The 20,630-nt window shown below is 39.0% G+C and overlaps 2 protein-coding genes and 1 non-coding gene across 3 annotated transcripts; all 3 read left to right on the top strand.

Moving 5' to 3' along the window:
• Positions 1-438: 438 nt before the first annotated feature.
• On the top strand, positions 439-12,959 carry Snurf (SNRPN upstream open reading frame). Its single transcript, XM_041657242.1, has 4 exons — positions 439-591; positions 6,116-6,211; positions 7,959-8,107; positions 12,820-12,959. The coding sequence occupies exons 1-3, from the start codon at positions 578-580 to the stop codon at positions 8,062-8,064; spliced, it is 216 nt and encodes a 71-aa protein (XP_041513176.1). The 5' UTR covers positions 439-577; the 3' UTR covers positions 8,065-8,107; positions 12,820-12,959.
• On the top strand, positions 12,825-17,500 carry Snrpn (small nuclear ribonucleoprotein polypeptide N). The gene is made up of 7 exons (XM_041657217.1): positions 12,825-12,966; positions 13,920-14,071; positions 14,637-14,748; positions 15,217-15,369; positions 15,931-16,069; positions 17,125-17,250; positions 17,337-17,500. Exons 1-7 carry the CDS (start codon positions 12,964-12,966, stop codon positions 17,372-17,374), a joined length of 723 nt encoding a protein of 240 aa, XP_041513151.1. The 5' UTR covers positions 12,825-12,963; the 3' UTR covers positions 17,375-17,500.
• A 2,667-nt stretch (positions 17,501-20,167) lies between these two features.
• Positions 20,168-20,239, top strand: LOC121455050. Its single transcript, XR_005975417.1, has one exon. It is a non-coding gene; the product is annotated as a small nucleolar RNA SNORD107 (small nucleolar RNA).
• The last annotated feature ends 391 nt before the right edge of the window (positions 20,240-20,630 follow it).

Here is a 20,630-nt window from a genome sequence, read left to right as displayed (position 1 = left end):
CGTGAGTGCCACCTACAGACCGTGTTCTAAAGCTACACAGAAAAACAGTCTCCAAAAGCCCAAACTGAAAAAAAAGGGCGGGTGGGGGGGAGTGTGTAATTTTCTGTACAGGGTGTGTTCTCTAAATTATCATTCTAAAAATATGTCTCAATATGTGGCATGTAATCACAGATAGCAGAAAACCTTGATGTTTTAAATCATGTTTTATCGCTCAGTGATGCTTGCTTGCAACCACTACGGAACTAAAAATTATTCTCTATTTTAAACATAATTGAAAACAGGTACTTGTGGCCAATAGCCCATGTTGACAACTATTTTATCAAAATATTCGCTCAAATTACTATCGTAGGAATGGTCGGGGACCGGTAGCCATTTCTTTGCAGGTCATTGGGGTCAGGCAGTGGAATCCCTGCACTGCGGAAAACTATGTGCGCATGTGCCGTCATTGGCTGTGATGCGCATGCGTTGCGTTGGGCTCTGCGTGATAAGACGGAGCCGCTGCGGCAAGTCTGGCGCAGAAGAAGGGAGGCAGCTGGAGATGTCAGACGCTACCTTCTGAGGAGCGACTCGTAACGCGATGGAGCGAGGAAGGTCAGCTGGGCCTGTGGCGCTTTTCGCTGTGAGGCTGTTGCATTTTTACCAAAATATTCTAGGTTTGGGAGAAATATTTCTTTTCGAGAATTAGAATTTTGGACCGATTAGACGGACTCATTTGGGTGGCGGGGCAATGTCAGGTCTGCGCTGTAAGGCGTTACCAGTGACTGTGGGCTCCGGGGTGAGGGAGCCGTGCTGCGGCAGGATTGTACTGCATAATGGCGAACGAGGTCCACGGTTGTCCGCGGTAGTCCGCGGTCATCCGCAATCTCTTGCCGCGGCCGTGGGGGAAGGTGACCATGGTCCGCGGATGCGGCACCGGGAGAAGGTGAGCAGCATCCATGACTGCGACACGGGGTGGGGGAGGGGAGCAGGGTCCACGATCCGCGGCCCTGGGGGAAGGTGGGCAGGTTCCGCGATCTGTTGCCGCGGCACTGGGGGAAGGTGATCATGGTCCGCAGATGCGGCACCGGGAGAAGGTGAGCAGCATCCATGACTGCGACACGGGGTAGGGGCAAAGGGAGCAGGGTCCGTGATACGCGGCACTGGGAAAGGTGGGCATGGTCGGAGGATGCAGCGCTGGGAGGTGAGCAGAGTCCACGACTGCGACACAGGGCTGGGGGGGGGGGGGGGAGCAGGGTCCGCGATCTCCTGCGGCCCTAGTTAAAGCGACGGTCCATGGATGCGGCAAGGAGTGGGGGTTGGGGAGTCCGGTCCGCTATACGGTGAGCAGCCTTGGTACTAGGGAAAGATGAGCAGTGTCGGTAATTAGAGGCCGCGGCACTCGAGAGAGGATGCCCAGGATTAGGATCCGCGGCACTGGGGGAAGATGAGCCAGATCCATGACTGCAGCACAGTGTAGGAGAGGAGGGGAGCGGGGTCCGCGATCTGCGTCACTGGGGGAAGGATGCGCTGCATCCATGACTGCGGCACAGGGTTGGGGGAGGGGAACGGCAGGGTCCGCGATCTGCGGCACTGGGGAAAGATGAGCTTGTTCCGCGATCTGAGCCTGCAGCACTGATCGAAGGATGCGCAGGATCCATGACTGCGGCACAGGCGGGGCAAGGTGAGCGAGGGAGGGGGGAAGCAGAGGGGGTAGTCCGCAATCCGCGGCACAGGGCAGGGGGAGGGGACCAGGGTCCGCGATCTGCTGCACTGGGTGAAGGTGAGCACAGTCTGCGGCTAGTCGGTGGTTCGCCCCGTGACCGCCTCGGCTGCTTCAGTGTGCAGGTGGTTTTGCGCAAGAAGATCCTTGTGGCTCAGAAAAGTGATGGCGTGGCCAGGTTGTGGCTGGCCAAAGTGCTTTTGAATCACGGTGGTATGGAGACTGCGTGGTTGCAGGTAGTTATAGGAAAAATGTGTATTAGAACCGGGGTACCGGGCCGTGGGAAGGACCCTAGGAGCGCATTGGTTCTGTCAGGGTGTGGCCCTCATGGGGGGGGGGGTCTGCAGTGGTGGATCTGTGGAATGATCCAGTGCTGGGGGGAGGGGTGGGAACGGACCTTTCCGGACGGCCATACCTCCGTTTCCAGTTTTTTTTTTTTAATTTTCTTGCAGTCTCCTCTGTTAATCGGTGGTGTATTGTGTTTGTATTGGTTCCTTTTGTAGAATTATTCTTTGCCTGCAGGAGAGTGAGTGGCGAAAGCCGCAGTGTTTTCTTGTTTATTTGGTCACTAAACACCCCTCACTGCAGGGGTTAATGTATGAAATGTATGTAAAACTTGCTATAACCCAAACCAGGAACAGTAGCAGTGACAACCATGTGTCTTTTTTTTTATATTTTTTTCCTGGCATTCGGGATTGAATCTTTGCACGTCTTGGTATTATCAAGGGGGTCGTGTCCAGTGTCAAACGCCATTGTGAGATTCCCTAAAGATGGCCGCTGCTGCAGAGGTGTTGGTGTGCGCAGGCGCAGCTGGTGGGGGGGGGGAGAGCGGGGGAGCAGACCCCTCCCCACCTTGCTGCTTGTCACAGGGCTAGTCACCTGCTTGTCAGTTCCGCAGTGTTGGAATTGCAGCCACACCCTCGTCTCAGGACCGCAGGGACAGAGCCTCCCTCAGGTGTCTTCTCCCACCCTCAGCGTCCTGCGGTGGGCACAGGAAAACCAGATGCAGTAGGGATGACACGCACCTCCGCCTGCACGGAGGCCAGGAGGGAGTGGACCGAGGGATGGCGCAGCATTGGCATGGAGAACCTGGCGGCCATATCCTTAACCTGCTGCATTAACAGCGCTTCTTTGCCCCTCCCTGCAGTGTCGCAATGAGGGGGGGGGGGGCTGGTTTGCGCAGCTTCTTTCTCACAGGCTTGGTCCTGGGTTTTCTATTACCTTAAGGAATGGAAGGCGTGTGTGTGTGTGGGGGGGGGGGAGTCTAGAGGTTTGTATGACGTATTCCGTATTCCTGTGTGTCAGCAAGCATCTTCGCTATCTGTTTCGCAGTAGAATGGTTGGATATTACAGCCACCTCAAGACCTGTTGGTGATGCCTTAAGATAGCCTTCCCTCCTGGGTAGGATAAATTTATATTTGAATTTATATTAACGCTCACGTATTATTTTTAATAGTTTTCTACTGTTCTGAATGAGATTTGCTATTTTTAAGGAAGATTGAATAATTCATAAAAAAGCTTTTGGCTTTGTGTATTCCCTTTGATTTCTATTTTCCAGATATAAAAATTAACTGCCTTAATGTGATTTTGTCATCCATTCTTAATGCTTTGGTAGTTTAATCTCTCTCAGTACATGGCTTAAGAGTTATTCCTCAAGGATAATTTTTATGCATGTATTAAATTAATGATATTTTTCACGATTTGAAATTAAAGCTACTCTGAAAATATGAAGTAATAATGAACCAAGTAACTGCATTGTTTATTTTATTAAACTTGTTTTTAAATTTGAGACAGGACTGCGATGCAATCCACATTCATTTCAGATATGGTGTGTATCTCAGGCTGCCCTGGAGCTGGTGATCCAACCCTTTTTCTTCTGTAGTCCAGTGAACCACAGATGAGTGACTACGCTTGGATTGAAATTTTTACATTTAAATATTTTTTTCCAGGATTTTTATGTAATTGCTTTACTGTTAGATCTTGTTTTCCTTCCCCACTATGAGTAGATAGTATATATGTTTGTAATTTTTAAAAAGATAAATCTAGAAGATTAACTTTTTATTTTTTTTTTTGTTTCTTCTGACAGCGTCTGTAGCCCAGGTTGCCCATGAACTTGTGATCTTCATACTTCAGGTGCCATACTTCAGGCAGTGAAATTACATTAACAATATTGTATGGAATATAACTTTTATTAAGTCTTTTGTTAGGCCGTAGGAATATGGAATATACTGCTTCTAGTATGTTTTGGCTCAGTTTCCTTTTGTGTCTTTATGAACTGCCTAATTTGGCCCACCATTTTGTAGATGATGAATCAGATACGTTTGATTATGCCTTGTCTTAAGTAGTTAGCTTCTAATTTAAAGTTTATGTCTGAAATAGAACTTGCAGGTGACAGTGGACAGTGATTTGCCATAAAAAATTAATACTATGCACAAATTTTCCTTCACATTTGTTTTCCTTATGCACGTTGGCATAATTAGGCATTTTATGAAGCACCATTTTTTTATATTTGCACTAAGCCAGCATTTTCAAAAATAAACTTATATGATTTGTATATAAAAGTTAGGTTTAGAAAATTGAAATAATAAAATAGTTTTGTATTGGTGACTAAATGACTGAGCCATTTTCACACTGAGGAACTCATAGGAAATGGTAATAAACTATAGACTCTTGACAATGCTCTATGGGGTTATAATTTACTCTATCCAACAATTATAAAATCGTCTTGCTGGCACTCACCTGTAACTCCTACCACTAAGGAGATTTATGTAGTAGAATCAGGAGATCAGTGACATCTTTAGCTTCACAGTAAGTTTTAAGACAATGTAGGGTACACGAGAGACCTTTGTCTCAGAATATTGAATTATCAAATAGATTTCTGTTACAGCCTGGATCAGTTCTCCATTTTCCTTTGTGTAAGTGAATGTACTGTAGTGTAAATGATCATATCTGGTTTTATTTGTCCTTAGTAGACATTTAAAATTGCAGTTACTAACAACACAACTAGTGAGGATATATGTGATACTGGGTTGGTGTTTACTGTTCCATCACTGCAGTAGAATTGCAGGGTCACCAGTTTAATGTCACTGGTCCTTTATTAATTACTCTAGGCTTAGTACAGCTTTGCATTTTCATTATATTTCCCTGCATCGTGCACGCTGTCATTATCAAATGCTATCTCACAGTATTTACGACTTAATTTCTCTTATTAATGATGTAACATGTATTTCACATGCTGATTGGCCAACTAAATATGTTATCAGGAAAACCATCGAAAAGGCAGCTTTTTGTAATTTTTTTTAATGTATGTAATTTAAAGATGTAAGAACTATTTTGCTCTGAGGTATGCCTGCCACCTGGAATGCCACGAATATTTATCCATCATTCCTGAAAGGTCCAGCTCCACTATTTTCTAATTATGTTTTGTTTTGCCCTAAAAAATTAGATTTCAATCAATTACATAATTTACCATTTTTTTTTCTTTTGGGGACTATACCACTCTGCAGTCCAAGTTATTAATACCTGTAAGAATTTGGCCTTAGTGGTATCAGGTATGTTTCATGATACTATGCAATCTCAATTAAAATTAAGTTTATTTGATTATAATTTTATCGTGTGGAAATCTTAACATTAAATTTAAAAAAATGTATTTGGATGTTTTGGCATTTCCAGTTCTAAACAGCAAAATAACTGAATTGCTGGTAAAATACTTAATCTAAAAATTTAGCTGCTTTCAAATATAGATATGATTCAGAAAATTGGCATTCGGATTCTTCTATTAAGAATCATTCTTGACTTGTCGAAAGCCTTTCTATTTGTCTCTTGGTTTCATATGTCTAGTTTCTGTCTTAGGAACATTTCCTGCAGGTCCTAACATGGCCACCCTGATGCTGCTGTTCATGCGATTGACTGCCCGGCCATTTTGTGAAGTGCTCCCAGCTAGTTGACAGCATTTTGCTTAAGCGACCCTCCTACTTCTTTATAAATCCCATGACAGCTACATTTATGTAGAGGATGATGTGTGTCTGTCATAGGGAGGGGCAGCACACATGCTATGACACATATATATGTAGAGGTCCACATGATTTTGTGGAGTAGGTTCTCGTCTACCTTTTCAAGGGTCCAGGGATCAATCTTTGATTGTCATGTTTGTATTAGTGGCTGGCAATTAAGCTGTATATACTGATCCATTTTTACCTGTGCTGTATTTTCTTAATGGAAGGATTCATGTAGCTTAGACTGCTTTGAAGGTAGCTGAGGTTGGTACCCTTGTCTTACTTCCTTGGTGCTGAGATTACAGGCATGTCCTGCCACCCCTGATGATGCCCTGATGGGAATTGAAGGTGGGGCTTCCTGCTTCCTAGGCAAGAAATCTATAAATAATACATTTATTAAATCGTTCCTTTTCTGTTTCAGGGATCGCTTACACCTGAGAAGAACTACTGAACAGCACGTGCCAGAGGTGGAAGTCCAGGTCAAGCGTAGACGGACAGCCTCACTGAGCAATCAGGAGTATGTAAACTCTGGGTTATGAACCAAAATTACAAAAGCAGCATACAAGAAGAGATTAGAGTGACGTAATGAAATACCCAATGCAGAAGTTATAACAAAATACTGAAACTTTTAATTGTATTCTAACTTAAGTCAACATTATCATTTAATTCGTTTTTCTTGCACAGGGTCTGTCTGTGCAGCCCTGGCTGGCTTGAACTAGCAGAGAGTCTGCCTCCACGACAGGAGTGCTAGATTTAAAAGCATGTGCCACCACCACGCATGGCTCTTTAACTCCTTTTCATGTAATTCGACTTTCCCCCTGACATTTCAATTTAAAAAGTGTTACTTCCTTTTTTCCCCTCTTTATTTTTTTGCTGAGCAGGAATTAAAATTAGGGCAAGAGCTTTCTTTTTATTTCTTCACATGTGAGTTTCACCTTTAGAATTTTATTCACTATATAAATACCTGTTATTCATAAAGGGGTAATTTTAATAACTTATTTTGATTTTATGTGCATTTTTTTGCGTGCATGTCTATATGAGGATGTTGGGTCTTCTGCATTCCATTACAGACAGTTGAAATCTACTATGGATGCTGGGAATTAAACAAGAGTCCTCTGGAGAGCAGTCAATGCTCTTAATCCCTGAGCCATCTCTCTAGCCCTTAATTAGGTTATTTTATGATGTTCATTTTCTAGGTTTTATTTATTTATTTATTTATTTATTGCTTTGTTTTTCAAGACAGGGATTCTCTGAGTAACAGCTCTATCTGTCCTGGAACTAGCTCTTGTGTACCAGACTGTCTTGAACGCACAGATCTGCTTTCCTCTGCTCCCACCACTGCCTGGCTCATTTTCTGTTCTTATAAATGCTTTTTTTCTGCATTGATAGGACATTAATTTACACAAACTTATTTTTGTTTTGAGACAGATAGTCTATGCTGCCCTTGACATCATCTCAAAGCAAAGTATGATCTTATGGTCAGATCATACTCTCAATATTAATGAGTTTTAAATGTATATTTACACATCACATGTATAAATATTGAAATTTATGTTTTAGGATATCTGTTATTGACGTCTTTACCTATTTATATCTATTTGTCTTGCTGTTCTATTTTTTTATTGACTGATTGAAAGATTGATTTATCAATCAGTCTATTTATTGGATTGATGGGCTATTGGTTGATTGACTAGCTTCTTCATCTGTTCTTGGCTTGCTGGTCTATTCACATTCGTTTATTGGCTTGTTAATCTGACTTTCTGACCTATTTATCCATTTATTCATTATTCATAATTTATATATTCATGGCTTTCTGGTATATTAATTGATTGGCTGATTTAACTGAGTGAGTGATTGACTCCTTGATTTATTTATTGGCTTGTTGATCTATCTATCTATCTATCTATCTATCTATCTGCCTATCTGCCTATCTACCTATCTACCTTTCGCCATCTTGAACTATTTGATGGGTTGCTGTTCTGTTGATTTAGCTTGTGGATCCATTTAGTTAATAGCTTGCTAGTCTATTAATTTGCTTGCTTGATTGATTAGCTTCAAGTTCCCTTTTTGGTTCATATACTACCTAACTGCAATGTTATATTTAGTAACTAAATGGCTATCTTTTTAAAATATGTTAGCATTTTTCTGGTGATCTTTGATAAAATTAGGCTCTTATAGAATAAAAATGTCTATTTTCATTCTTATTACTATCTACATAGATGAATGCTATTTTGTGATGTAAAAATATTGTGCTCTTGCCCTAGGTGCCACCTGTACCCACGTCGCGCTCAGCAGCAGCAGGTTCCTGTGGTGGATTTCCAGGCAGAACTGAGACAGGCTTTCTTAGCTGAGACACCAAGAGGTGGTTAAAGCAGTATTGAAACATCAAGGAGGAGGAAGTCAAGGAAAACAGGTTAGAGTTAATTCGAAGGTAAAAACAAACAATAGGATATCTAGAGTTTAATTGATGCAGTTACCTTTTTAAGAGCTTTATATACATAATAACCTTTTTTAAAAGCTTTATATACACCAGCACTAGACACACATCATACAGCAATTTTATACAATGAACACTTATTTATTATTTTTTATGCATTTCTTTTTTGAGACAGAGTTTCTCTGTATAACAATCCAAGTTGGCCTCAAAATCATTGGTATAACATATGGCCTCAAATTCACTGAGGTCCACCTGCCTTGGCCTCCCAAATACTAGGAATAAAGACTGTGCCACCACCATCTGACTCAAAATATATGTATGTGTTTGCATGTCTATGTACCGTGTATATAGAAAGTCTAGAGCAGGACCTCAGATCTAGACCCTGAAATTGGAAATAAGTGTCAGACTTTGTGTTGCCTGATATTAAACTCAGGTCCTGTGGAAAACATGCTCTTCTTCTTTTTTAAAAAATAAAGTAACACCTTTAATCCCAGCACTCAGGAGGCAGAGGCAGGCGGATCTCTGTGAGTGCGAGACCAGCCTGGTCTACAGAGCTAGTTCCAGGACAGGCTCCAAAACCACAGAGAAACCCTGTCTCGAAAAACCAAAAAAAAAAAAAAAAAAAAATAAAGTAACATTTATTGATTGTGTATATAGTGTTCTACCTTCATGTATCACCAGCGCTCCATACAGGTGTTGGTGAGCCACCAAGTGGTTGTTGGTAAGGTTGACCTCAGGACCTGGATGAGCAGCCAATATTCTTAACAGCTGAACCATAGCTCCAGCTCAAGCTAGTGTTCTTTAAAAATATTTATTTATTATGTATATGACATTCTGCCTCCATGTATGCCCGCACACCAGAAGAGGGCGTTAAATGTCATTACAGATAGTTGTGAGCCACCATGTAGTTGCTGGAAATTGAATTCAGGACCTCTGGAAGAGCAGCCAGTGCTTTTAACCACTGAGCCATCTCTCCAGCCCCCTCAAGCTAGTAGTCTTACCTGCTGAGACATATTCATGCCCCAAATTAATTTGTAAGAACATTTTCACATGATTATAATTATATTTAGCGTGTTTCTTTTACATGTGTCCCATATGCCCTTTGTGTAATCAGGGATTCACTCTGGCAAGAAAGCCTTACGAGCTAAATGTTGAAATCATGGGCATGTAATATCAATACTATAATTATTTCAGGTTTTATTTATTTATTGAGACAGGATCTCACTATGCACCCTGGACTGACCTAGATAGAACTCACTTTGTGAAACAGGGTGGGTTGAACAAAAAACGTGTGGGCCTTAGGTGTTTAGTTCTAGGTTTTACAAGTTTATTTTACGTTTATGGTGTTTTGCATGCATGTATGTCTATGTACCATGTGTGGACAGAAGAGAGCATCAGATCTGGAAATGGAGTTAACGTGGTTGTGAGCTGCCATGTAGGTGCTGAAATTAAAGCTGGGTCCTCTGGAAGAGCAGCCACTATACTTAACTACTGAGTAATCTCTATTTCATGATTTATTTATTTGTAGACAGGTTCTAATTGACTAGGCAGGACATCTCTGTGTAGAACAGGTTGTCCTTAGACTAATAGATCTTTATCTTCTGTCTGCCTCACGAACTGTGAGGCATGTGCCACTTTACCCCACATTCATTGTGATCTTCATATATGTGCACAGTTTAATTAAACTCTATCCAGTCCCAACTCGTAACTTCTCCTGAACCTTCTATCTAGTGCTCCTTTTCAATTGCTGTTCCCATTTAACTAACTGTTCACCTAGTGCTAGCCATGGAGATTTGGGTTGTGAGCTGTATCACTGAAGTACTAACATCCTCACCATTTTTTTGTCTGCATGGAAGAAAAGGATGAGGCCTCATAAGCCCACCCCATCCATGTTGGACTGTTGATTGGCTAGTCTAGTGCATACATCTGTATATATTTACCATACGAGTTCATAAGTGCAGCAGCCCTGCAGTGCCAAGAAGACACTTTCCCAGAAGGCCTCTGAGGTCATCATCTTTCTACCCCTTCTCTGATGGCCTTTCAGACAGGGTGGTGGGGGTGAAAAGACTTAGGACTGAGCAATCTACTATCATTTATTTTGTGCACTTTGAACATTTACAAGCCTATTGACCCCCATCGTCTGTGTAAAGAAGTTTCTCTGATAAAAGGTGAGAAATGAATAATGTATGGGTATAAGACAAAATGTTTAGAGGGACATTGATACTATGTCAAATAGAAGTTGTAGCTTTTCCAATAGCCCATCTGTTCTCCTCAACTGTGGGGTTCTTGGCATGCCCTCCCTGTGAAGTGAGTATGAATTTCAATTATTTATTACTGAAAATAAACATTGTGTGTTTTCAGGAAACTACAGAGGCTGGAGAGGGCATCAGAATCCCCTGGATCTGGAGATGGAGAAAGATACTGATAAGTTGTCATGTGGATTATGAGAACTGAACTTGGGTCCTCTGCAAAATCATAGCAGGAAGCTCTCAGCCCACTGGGCCATCTCTCCACGCTGTTTTCAGTTTTTAAAATGTAGTCCATTTAGCTGGGCATGGTGTTGCATGCCTTTAAACGCAGCACTTGGATGACATACATAGGTGAATCTGAGTTCCATGTTGGCCAAATATACATTATGAATTCCTTTAGATTGTCTCAAAAGTCTAGAAAATGAATTATGCAATTTAATTTAGAATGTAGTTCAATTATACAAACATAACATTAATGCTGCCATTGTACCAATGGTCATGCATTACCCAGCTGATAGTTACTGTAGAGCACAGGTTTCACAAACGGGTATGACTGACTTCACCAGCTTCCTGTACTTCTCATATTGAAAGCTTGCCAGCAGTTAGGAAGCTTCTACCTTAGTTCCAGTTTGATATTTTTATTGTATGTAAATAAAAAATGGTATCTTCAACAATCAGACTTGTCACCAAATGGGAAACATAAAACAATTGCAGTAGGCTATATTATTTATGGGGAATCTGCCACCAGACTGCACTTGGCAAACTCAAAGGGAGATATTTATTTCACACTTCACAGTGTGATGCAGTGTGGCTTCTGTAAGAAACATCATCCCCATGTAACTACAATTAAGTAATTTTTTAAAAATCATTTAAATTTGGTTTTCCGAGACATTTTCTCTGTAGCTTTGGGGCCTGTTCTGGAACTCACTCAAGCTGGCTTCAAACTCAGAGGTCTATCCACTTTAAACTGCATCCTGAATGCTAGGATTAAAGGCATGAGCTACCATTGCACAAACAATACATATTTTTAGAAAGTGCGATATCAAGTTTTTGGAACATTTTTAGTGAGTTATATTGCTCATACTCCAGGATTCTATGTCACTTTCCTGTTCTAGTTCCTCAGGTGGCATGAAGATTAAAAATTCAAGGGATAATCTCATGTGAGCAGAGGAACTGAGACAAAATAAGATAAATACAGATTCAGGATGGGCTTATACTTTGTGAAACCTATTCTCTGTTATAGAGAAATAGTTTCTACTCTCATGGTTAAACTTCAGATTCTCATTTAAACTTCTAGTTAAAACTGGGCAGGGTGGCCTTATGATCTTAGCACACAGAAAAGGTTAAAGAATGGGATTAAAAAATCCAGACTAGGCTGAAATAAATATAAGGAAATATTATCAAATTTTATGCTTTATCCTGCAATGAGTATCTACCAGAGAGCTGTATTCCAAGCTCGTAATTGTATTTTACATTTACTTTAAAGTGTCTGCCGTCTATCCATTGAACTGTTGCTTCATCATTATGAATACACTGATTGCAACCATATGCCCGAGGTTCTGCTGATTATTGTCATACTTGTCTCCTGGTGGGAAAAGATTACCCATTTTGATTTTAAAGAGGCAGCCTACAGTTTTAGACATGTTAAATAAAAAAGTATATTTTTGAGCTAAGGAATAAATAGGACACCGATTAAATTTAGGGATGAAAAAATGTAGGTGTTTCTGAAATACATATAGTGTTAAAATATTAAAAATGTGCTTTTCTTCCAAAATAGAAGATGTGGTTTCTAAGCGATTATATAAAAACCTAGAAACAGTGATTCGAGAGATGTCTCATTGGTTTCTGCAGAAGACCTGGGTTTTGTTTCCAGCACCCACATGGAGGCTCAAAACTAACTGTAACTTCAGTTCCTAGGAACTTGATGCCATTTTCTGACTTTGAGCACCAGGCACATGTGTATGTATATATATATATATATACACACATATATATATACATATATATATGTATGTATATGTGTATGTATATATATGTATGTATGTATATATATACATATATATACATACACACACACACACACACACAAAGAGACGAGAATTTTTATTTTTTTTAAATGCTGGGATGCATAGAATATTTCTATAACCACTGCTTGGAAGCCAGAGACTCTGTGGATTTCTGGAGCGTAATTAAGTTCCGGGTTTACATGTTAGCCAGAAATTAGCATTTATATCTGGCCACTAAAATACATCTACTGACCTACACAGCCAGGAATGCTTAGCAATACTGGTAACCAATTGGTTTCATAGATCTAGCAGGTTAAAAGATTAATAAGAAAAGGGCTAAAATTTGTTCTTTGTTAGAGATGAAGTTATACTATTTGAATATTTTTAAAGCATAGTAGATGGAAGTACAGTTGTAATTTTCTTCCTTCTGCAGGACCGATCCACTATCTTTAAAATCACCAGTCAAGCTTACATTGTGTCTAAGCAAACCTGCATCACACCTTTATTTATAGCCCTCCCCAAAGTGTTAAAGGTCTTGAAATTTTACTATTGAAGCATCTATTGTGGAACAGCAATCATGGTGAGTTATACATTACAGAGTTGGATAGCTGCTGTAGTAACCTCATAATTTTTTATTGTCTAGTTTTTGAGGCTGTAAAATTTAGAAATAGGTATTCATTTATAGAGGTGTACATGTCTGTTAGTACTCTTAAAGCTTTGGAGAGAATACCGAGGGATGCCTTATCAATTCTTTTTTCAATTAATCTTTTTATCATTTAGATTTTGGTGAGTCAGTATAACCTTAAGGAACCACCTTATAGAGCAAAGACTTAGATTCAATTGCAGAACATACAGACTTGGAAATATCAGGTGTCTGTTAAAATCAGAAAGGTGGTAGATGAGGGATTGTTAACCTGAAGCTCTCAGACACAGATTAGCAAAGGAAAAGATGCTACTTCCAAAGCAGGGAGTTGTGTTAGAGACTGTAAACAAAGCATTTGGGTTGTAGATAGGAAGACTAAGAGCTGAGGATAATCACCATTGTCGCAAGTTCAGTGCTTAAAAAATAGCAAAAGATTTTTTAATAATAATGATATGGATGTGTTGGATCTGGGAGCCCTTTGGTGATCATGATTTCATTTAGTTGGGGTTATTTTATAACTTTTACTGAGGAATTTTTTTTTAGGTTTACAAAAAATAGTTTATAGGGCCAGGTGCTCTGTTTGAAATTATGGTCATTTGATGGAAAGAACGCATAAAAATAGTGTTGACAACTCTAAAGGATAACTAAGTGAGGGATTTCTATTTTAGGAATAAGTTTCATAACTAGTAGATACTATGGGTCCTACTTAGGATTCTGAGAAGTGCAGAGCTATGTAAAGTGGTCTTAGTCTACTTGATATTTCAGTATTTAGAAAATAGAGAGAAATAAAGGGAGACAATATTAAAGAACTGCTTATATAGAGATGTAGGAAAAAATAAGGAAACAGGAAACACATGAACTTTCCATTGATATTCCTTTACTGATTGCAGACTGTGGGTAAGAGTAGCAAGATGCTGCAGCACATTGACTATAGAATGAGATGTATCCTGCAAGATGGAAGAATCTTCATTGGCACCTTTAAGGCTTTTGACAAGCATATGAATCTGATTCTCTGTGATTGTGATGAGTTCAGGAAGATCAAGTAAGGCTTGTTTGGATCATGGATTGGGAGGAAAAAGCTGGAATAAGATTGATAGGGAGACTGAATGAGATAAAGAAGGTGTGGATGGCCATGTGGTTATGTTACCTAATCCTTCCAGAATTGGATCAGATTCTTATGTTGCATTCATATCATTGCATACAAATAACGTTGGCAAAAATAACTTACATTGTCAAATCTCATGTCAATAGTATTTGGTTATAATCATAATGCACATAGGATTTTGATATAAATAGGGCTTTAGTTTCACTTACCTTAAAGGCTTTGTCCTATCATTTGCATCTATATTTTGCAGCAGATCATTTTGGGTATCTGTATATCAAGGGAGCAAGACATAGGAAAATAATTTATGCAAGTTAAAGAAGTCTACAGAGTAATTAGGCAATTAAATTTTTAATAATAGTGATATGGATGTCTTGGATCTGGGAGCCCTTTGGTGATCATAATTTCATTTAGTTGGGGTTATTTTACAACTTTGGTCTAATTGATTCTTTTGATAAGTAAGGATCACAAATTTATTTTACTGATTTTTAATTCTGATTTATAGGCCAAAGAATGCAAAACAGCCGGAACGTGAAGAAAAACGTGTTTTGGGTCTGGTCTTGCTACGTGGAGAGAACTTGGTCTCTATGACTGTGGAGGGTCCACCTCCTAAAGATGTAAGGATGATTTAGGGCAAGATTTCCATGTTTCTGGTCTTCGATTTTTACTTCAAACATGAATTATACAAGCCCATGGTACTTGGACTTAATGTCTTAGCAGGGCATATGGAGAAATACTATAATTACATGTAATCAAATAAAATGTGCCTAGTACTTAGTATAAGAGTTCAGATCTATACTTTAGGAAGTATATTTATGATTTCACAAACATGCTGGGTAGAAGGTGGAAGTGAATTTTTATTGGGAAGGAAGTGGTCAAGGAATTAACAGTTCCCAGTTTTGGAAGTATATATCCCAAATCTGTAAGGCACTCAGAAGTATTTGTTATTACCATTACATTTGTTTGCATATGGAGCTAATGGGAGCTAATTAGCTTGTAACATGATTGAGAATTAGTTCCTTGGGTAAAAATCACTTGTTTTTGAACAAAACGGCCAAGTTTAAAGTTAAACATTTTTGTTTCAGACTGGTATTGCTCGTGTGCCACTTGCTGGCGCTGCCGGTGGCCCTGGGGTTGGGAGGGCAGCTGGCAGAGGAGTACCAGCTGGTGTACCTATTCCTCAAGCTCCTGCTGGATTAGCAGGCCCTGTCCGAGGAGTTGGAGGTCCATCCCAGCAGGTAAGACCAGAACAAGGTTTGCTATTCATGATAAAATATGACGAAAGCATAGAACTGAGAAGATGAGCAATCAGAAAGCTATATCTATACTGTTTTAAGTTTTATATGTTCTAGAAAGACTAATCCTTGATAACGAAGACACTTTGAATTGATGTGACTAATGAAATATGCAACTGTAAATGCCAAGTCCAGAAAAATCAAAAGATGATAAAATGGCAATATGTCAAGATTTAAAAATATGAGGCTGAAAGTAGATGTCTGAATTCTGGTGGGGGGTTCAGAATTTTAGACAAGACTACATAGACTCTGTCTCCAAAGTAACAAACAACAAAAGAAACCTCCCCAAATGTACACAAATAAAACAAACCAGAGCAGCTCAGCAGGAATATGCATAGCATGTAAAAGCTTCTGGATTTATTCCTCATCAACTGAAAAAGAGAGTAATATAAGTAACAAGATACAACAATTGTATCTGTAATAGGATTTATTCATTATTTCTTTTTATGTATTGGAAAACGATTGCATCCCTCATCTCTTTGTATTTTTGGCATAACTTTTAAGGTCATGACTCCACAGGGAAGAGGCACTGTAGCAGCTGCTGCAGTTGCTGCCACTGCCAGCATTGCTGGAGCTCCAACCCAGTACCCACCAGGGCGTGGAACTCCACCTCCCCCTGTAGGCAGAGCAACCCCACCACCAGGTAAGTCCTTTAGAACAAATAATTGAATTTCCTACAGAGTCTATCATCTTGAGGAAATAACATCTCAAAGTACTGTGTATTGCTAGGAATTTAGGAACTATGCTACTAGTTTTATTGCTATACATTTTTTTTATTGAAGATAGCTTTTCTAATGCAATATTCTGTTACTTTCCCTTCCCCCAGCACCTTCGTACATCCCCATCTACAAAAATTTCAGCATTTCTTCCGACTAGAATACAAGCAGGCATCTCAAAAGTAGTATTAGAATAAAATAAGATAAATTAAAACAAACCCAATTGGGACTAAAAATCAAACAAATATAAACAAATAGCAAAAGGAAAAAGTACAAGAAGCAAACCTTTATGAACAAAGACAGAAACCATAATTTGTAAGCAAGCATTCTATGAAGTTAGAAATTTAATGTTCAGACAAAGCTTCATGAACCAAACCCTCTCTCAATAATATGAATCAGTTCTGTGTTGTCATCTATTATTGGGCATGGTGCCTGTTTTAAGTGGTTGGTACATCTATTGAGCCTCTTTATTTTTCTTGTGTAAGTGGTTTTGAATTAGGGCTAGCTTCTGGGGTGGTATGGGAACTTGTGTCTATGACTCTCAATGCTGGGACGCCCACATGCCTTAGACCTGTACAGGTTCTGGGTGCTACTACTGTTGTGTCTGAGGGCCTTGTTTAATTGTTGTCTTCAATCCTCAATGACCCTTACAGTCTCTTTCTTTCCTCTTATTCTCAGTAAGTGGAACTTAAATTCAATCAAGTTTGTTTACTCTACACAATCTTTGCCACTATTTACCAGTGTATCTTTCTGTCAGGTGTCCGTTTTAGATCACAGGGATTGAAGCTATATTGGCATTGGTATTTGTAAATGAAAGGCTAGAGTCTTTGGAATTAGGATGACACTCTGGATTACAGGATAAGGACCTTCATTTCGCATGCACACACTTGCCTCATTTCTGGAACCACTATTTTATGCTACACCATAAGAGCTTTATTTAATGAGCCGACCTAAGGAGGGTTTATTTGTTATTTATTTTCAGGAATCATGGCCCCTCCACCTGGTATGAGACCACCCATGGGCCCACCGATTGGCCTTCCCCCTGCTCGAGGGACGCCTATAGGCATGCCCCCTCCAGGAATGAGACCCCCTCCACCAGGAATTAGAGGTCAGGGCCTGTGAATAACATCAGATCCTGTAATATTTATATGCTCTTGATAACTTCAATAGAATTTTATTATTTTTCCTTTCTAGGCCCACCTCCCCCAGGAATGCGTCCACCAAGACCCTAAGATGGCTGATAAATATCAGCCTTTACTTTTCCCTGCAATGCATCTTGTGAAATTGTGTAGCATGCACGCTTTTTGACCCCTCTTACTGCATTAATTATAGCTAATAAATACATAAGAGCAATTGAATTGAGGGTTTCTTTTGTCTGATTTTGTTAAAGTCAGTGAAACTAGTGTTTTATTGTGAAAGGTAAAAGCAGGCATGCAGTTTATTTACGCAAGCTAGTATCTTAGGATAAAATGGTTGTAATATTATTTCCTGATTCCTGCCTCTTCTTGCATTAACATGCTGCTTAAAATCTTAAAGTAAGATTGTGATTTGCTAAGATTAACATGGCACTGTGGTCACTTTAATATGTCACAATTAAAGGTTTGTGGAGAAACTTAATCAGATATAATTAAATTAACTTAAAGAAATTTTGGCAGTGGTATGTCTTTTATGATCATTAATTAAAACATTTGGAATCAAAGGTAGTGCTTTTGCAAAAGGGATGGCTTCAGTTGATTAGGGTTTACAGTTGTTGGTAATCAGTGTCTTATGGAAGACCTGATCTGAGAATTAAATCTATTATGGTAAGTTTCAATCCTAAATAAGTGTTAGAGCCTGGTCATTGGGATACAAGGTTCTGCATGCTTGATATGGCACACTGAAATTCATATTAAGTTTGTGTCATCACCAATAGTGTGCTGTTGACTACAAGCATTGAGGGAACACATGATGACTTTGAGTTGTAAGTAAAGGAATTTTTTTATGGATAAATTTAATTTGAATTAGCTAACAAAGAAAAAGCTGTTTTGCCATGGGAAGTGGTTTGTAATGGTGAGTGAATTACCTATTTTTTAATTAAAAATAATAATTAATACATTAATACATTGTATTTCCATCTTTTCTATCTCACCTTCACTCTTTTAATTCTTATACTCCAAACATGCTCAATTTCTTGACATTCTGTAATCACACACACACACACACACACACACACACACAGAAGAAATCCCATGTACTGGGTCCATTTAGTTGCTTGTATGTACATAGTCTTAGGTTCATCACTTGTTGTACTGTGTCTTTTCTCTGGAGAAAATGATTCATCCTCTCTTATTCAATGTTTTTCCATCTGTGTGGTGTCTTGTGAAATTTCCAGTGTCAGTAGGACTGCTGATGGTCTTGTTTAAATAATGTTGTTTAATAATATTATTGAGATGTAACTTCACTGTCATGCCTAGAAGACTTGCTAAGTCACCTCTTCCATTCAGAGGCTGGTAACAGGAGGCTCTGAGATTTAGGCATTAGTGATAACAGCATATTTGAAGAAAGTATTGTCTGAATAATGACCTCCCGTTTTCTTTTTAAGATACCCTGATTGTTGGAGGCTCAGCTTATAAAGATCATGCTAATGAGTACCATTATTTTTTTGCTTATATTCTGGGAATTTCATGTTTATCCTTTACTCATGGTAATTGTGTATTATAGACTATGATAAAAATTTTTATTAAGATTTATTAAAATTTTTATTAAGATTTATTAAAAATATGCAACAACATGACAGTTGTTGCAAGATACTCTGTATGTACTTCTGATGTTCAAGTTAGGGAGTTTGATACAGGGTCTCATGTAATATAGTCTCACCTCCGACACCTTATAGGCAAAGATGACCATAAATAAGCTCTCATCCTTCCTACTCAGCCTCTTAAGTCTTTCTGCCATTACCTATTTTATTATTTAATAAATTCTTATAGATTTATTTATTATGTATATAGTGTTGTGCCTGCATTTATACATGCAGGCCAGAAGGCACCAGATCTTATCACAGATGGTTTTGAGCCAAAATGTGAGTGCTGGGAGTTGAACTCAGGACCTCAGGAAGAGCTCATTTAGTTTTTTCCTGTCCTTCCCTTTCTCTCTCCCCCTTCCTCTCCTCCCTCCCTCCTACCTTCCTTTCTTCTGAGACAGGGTTTCTCTATATCCCTGACTGTCCTGAAACACTCTGTAGACCACACTAGCCTTGAACACAGATATATACTTGTCTATGCCTTCCTAGTGCTAATATTGAAGGCATGTACCACCACTGGGTGAAGTCAGTTGCATTGGTGTGCCCCAGCATTAGGAAATGAAGTCAGTGTGATGAATAGTACTTCACATTCATATATATAGTCCTATATTATAGTGAGTTATAGGACAGCCTTGGATAGGCAAACTGCTGTTCAAAAATAAGAATTTCAAATGTTATTGTGGAAACTGTTTACTTTTCAACTTATAAGTCCTTATTTATGATCTGATCAATTTTTATTAAAAGACTGATAGTAATATATTGGGAACTGTTTGGAGAAAGTGAGTTGTAATACTTTTAGTATGTTTAGTAGTTGTCTGGAAATTTCAGTCTTGACACCATGTCTATCATCTACTTACCTTGAAAAGGGTTAATAGATGTCACGTGGCGATTCTTCATCATTACATTCTGCTTCGTATTTGTGTGTCATTTCAGATTATGTGTTTTGTAAAATGTATTAAGACATGCTGTTTTTTGCAGAACAGTATCTAGTCTTTAAATAGGTGTATATTTATGTTCATGTTATTTCAGTATCAGGTGATGTCCTTTTGTCGAATTACTTGATGACTGAAAAGAGAATTTCATCAATGAATGTTAAGAAGTTTCATGAGCCTGAATACCACCCTGTAGTATTATAACAAGACTATAAATCCTAATAGCTGCATTTAAGACAAACATAAACCATGCAAGGTAATGTAATCTTTTATTTTAAAAAAAAAAAACGCATTTTACAGAGAGGCCTTGACTGGATTTATGATGATATAGGACCTTGTCTGATCAAAATGACTTTAAAAAATGAGCTTAAAATAACTCTGAAATCTAGTCAGTGTGCCTCATTACATATAAAATTGCTTATCCTCAATAGAAACTATTGGTTTAAATGGGCATGCTGGTATAGACTTGTAATTTCAGCCCTCGATTGGCTGATGTGAGAGGATTACAAGTTCCAGGCCAGCCTAGTATGCATAACAAGATGCTGTTGTATACATTGTATACTAAGAACTGGAAAGTTCACAATTACACTTTTATATTATACAATATCTTTTCATAAATGTTTTGAGATAATTTGTTTTCTGCATTTTGTATTTTGTTGCAAGCAAAACATGAAATGTCCGTGGATCACAAAAGGCATAGGCACCTGTTGATATGGAAATAAGAATGTGTAAAAATGGAGCTCCCAAGTCTTGAAAAATGGCACATACCATTGTTGA

The sequence above is a fragment of the Microtus oregoni genome, unplaced genomic scaffold, assembly GCF_018167655.1.
Source record: "Microtus oregoni isolate MIOR12 unplaced genomic scaffold, Mior012 000000F_ref0000247, whole genome shotgun sequence".
Taxonomy (NCBI): domain Eukaryota; kingdom Metazoa; phylum Chordata; class Mammalia; order Rodentia; family Cricetidae; genus Microtus; species Microtus oregoni.
This window is presented reverse-complemented; position numbering and strand designations above follow the sequence as displayed.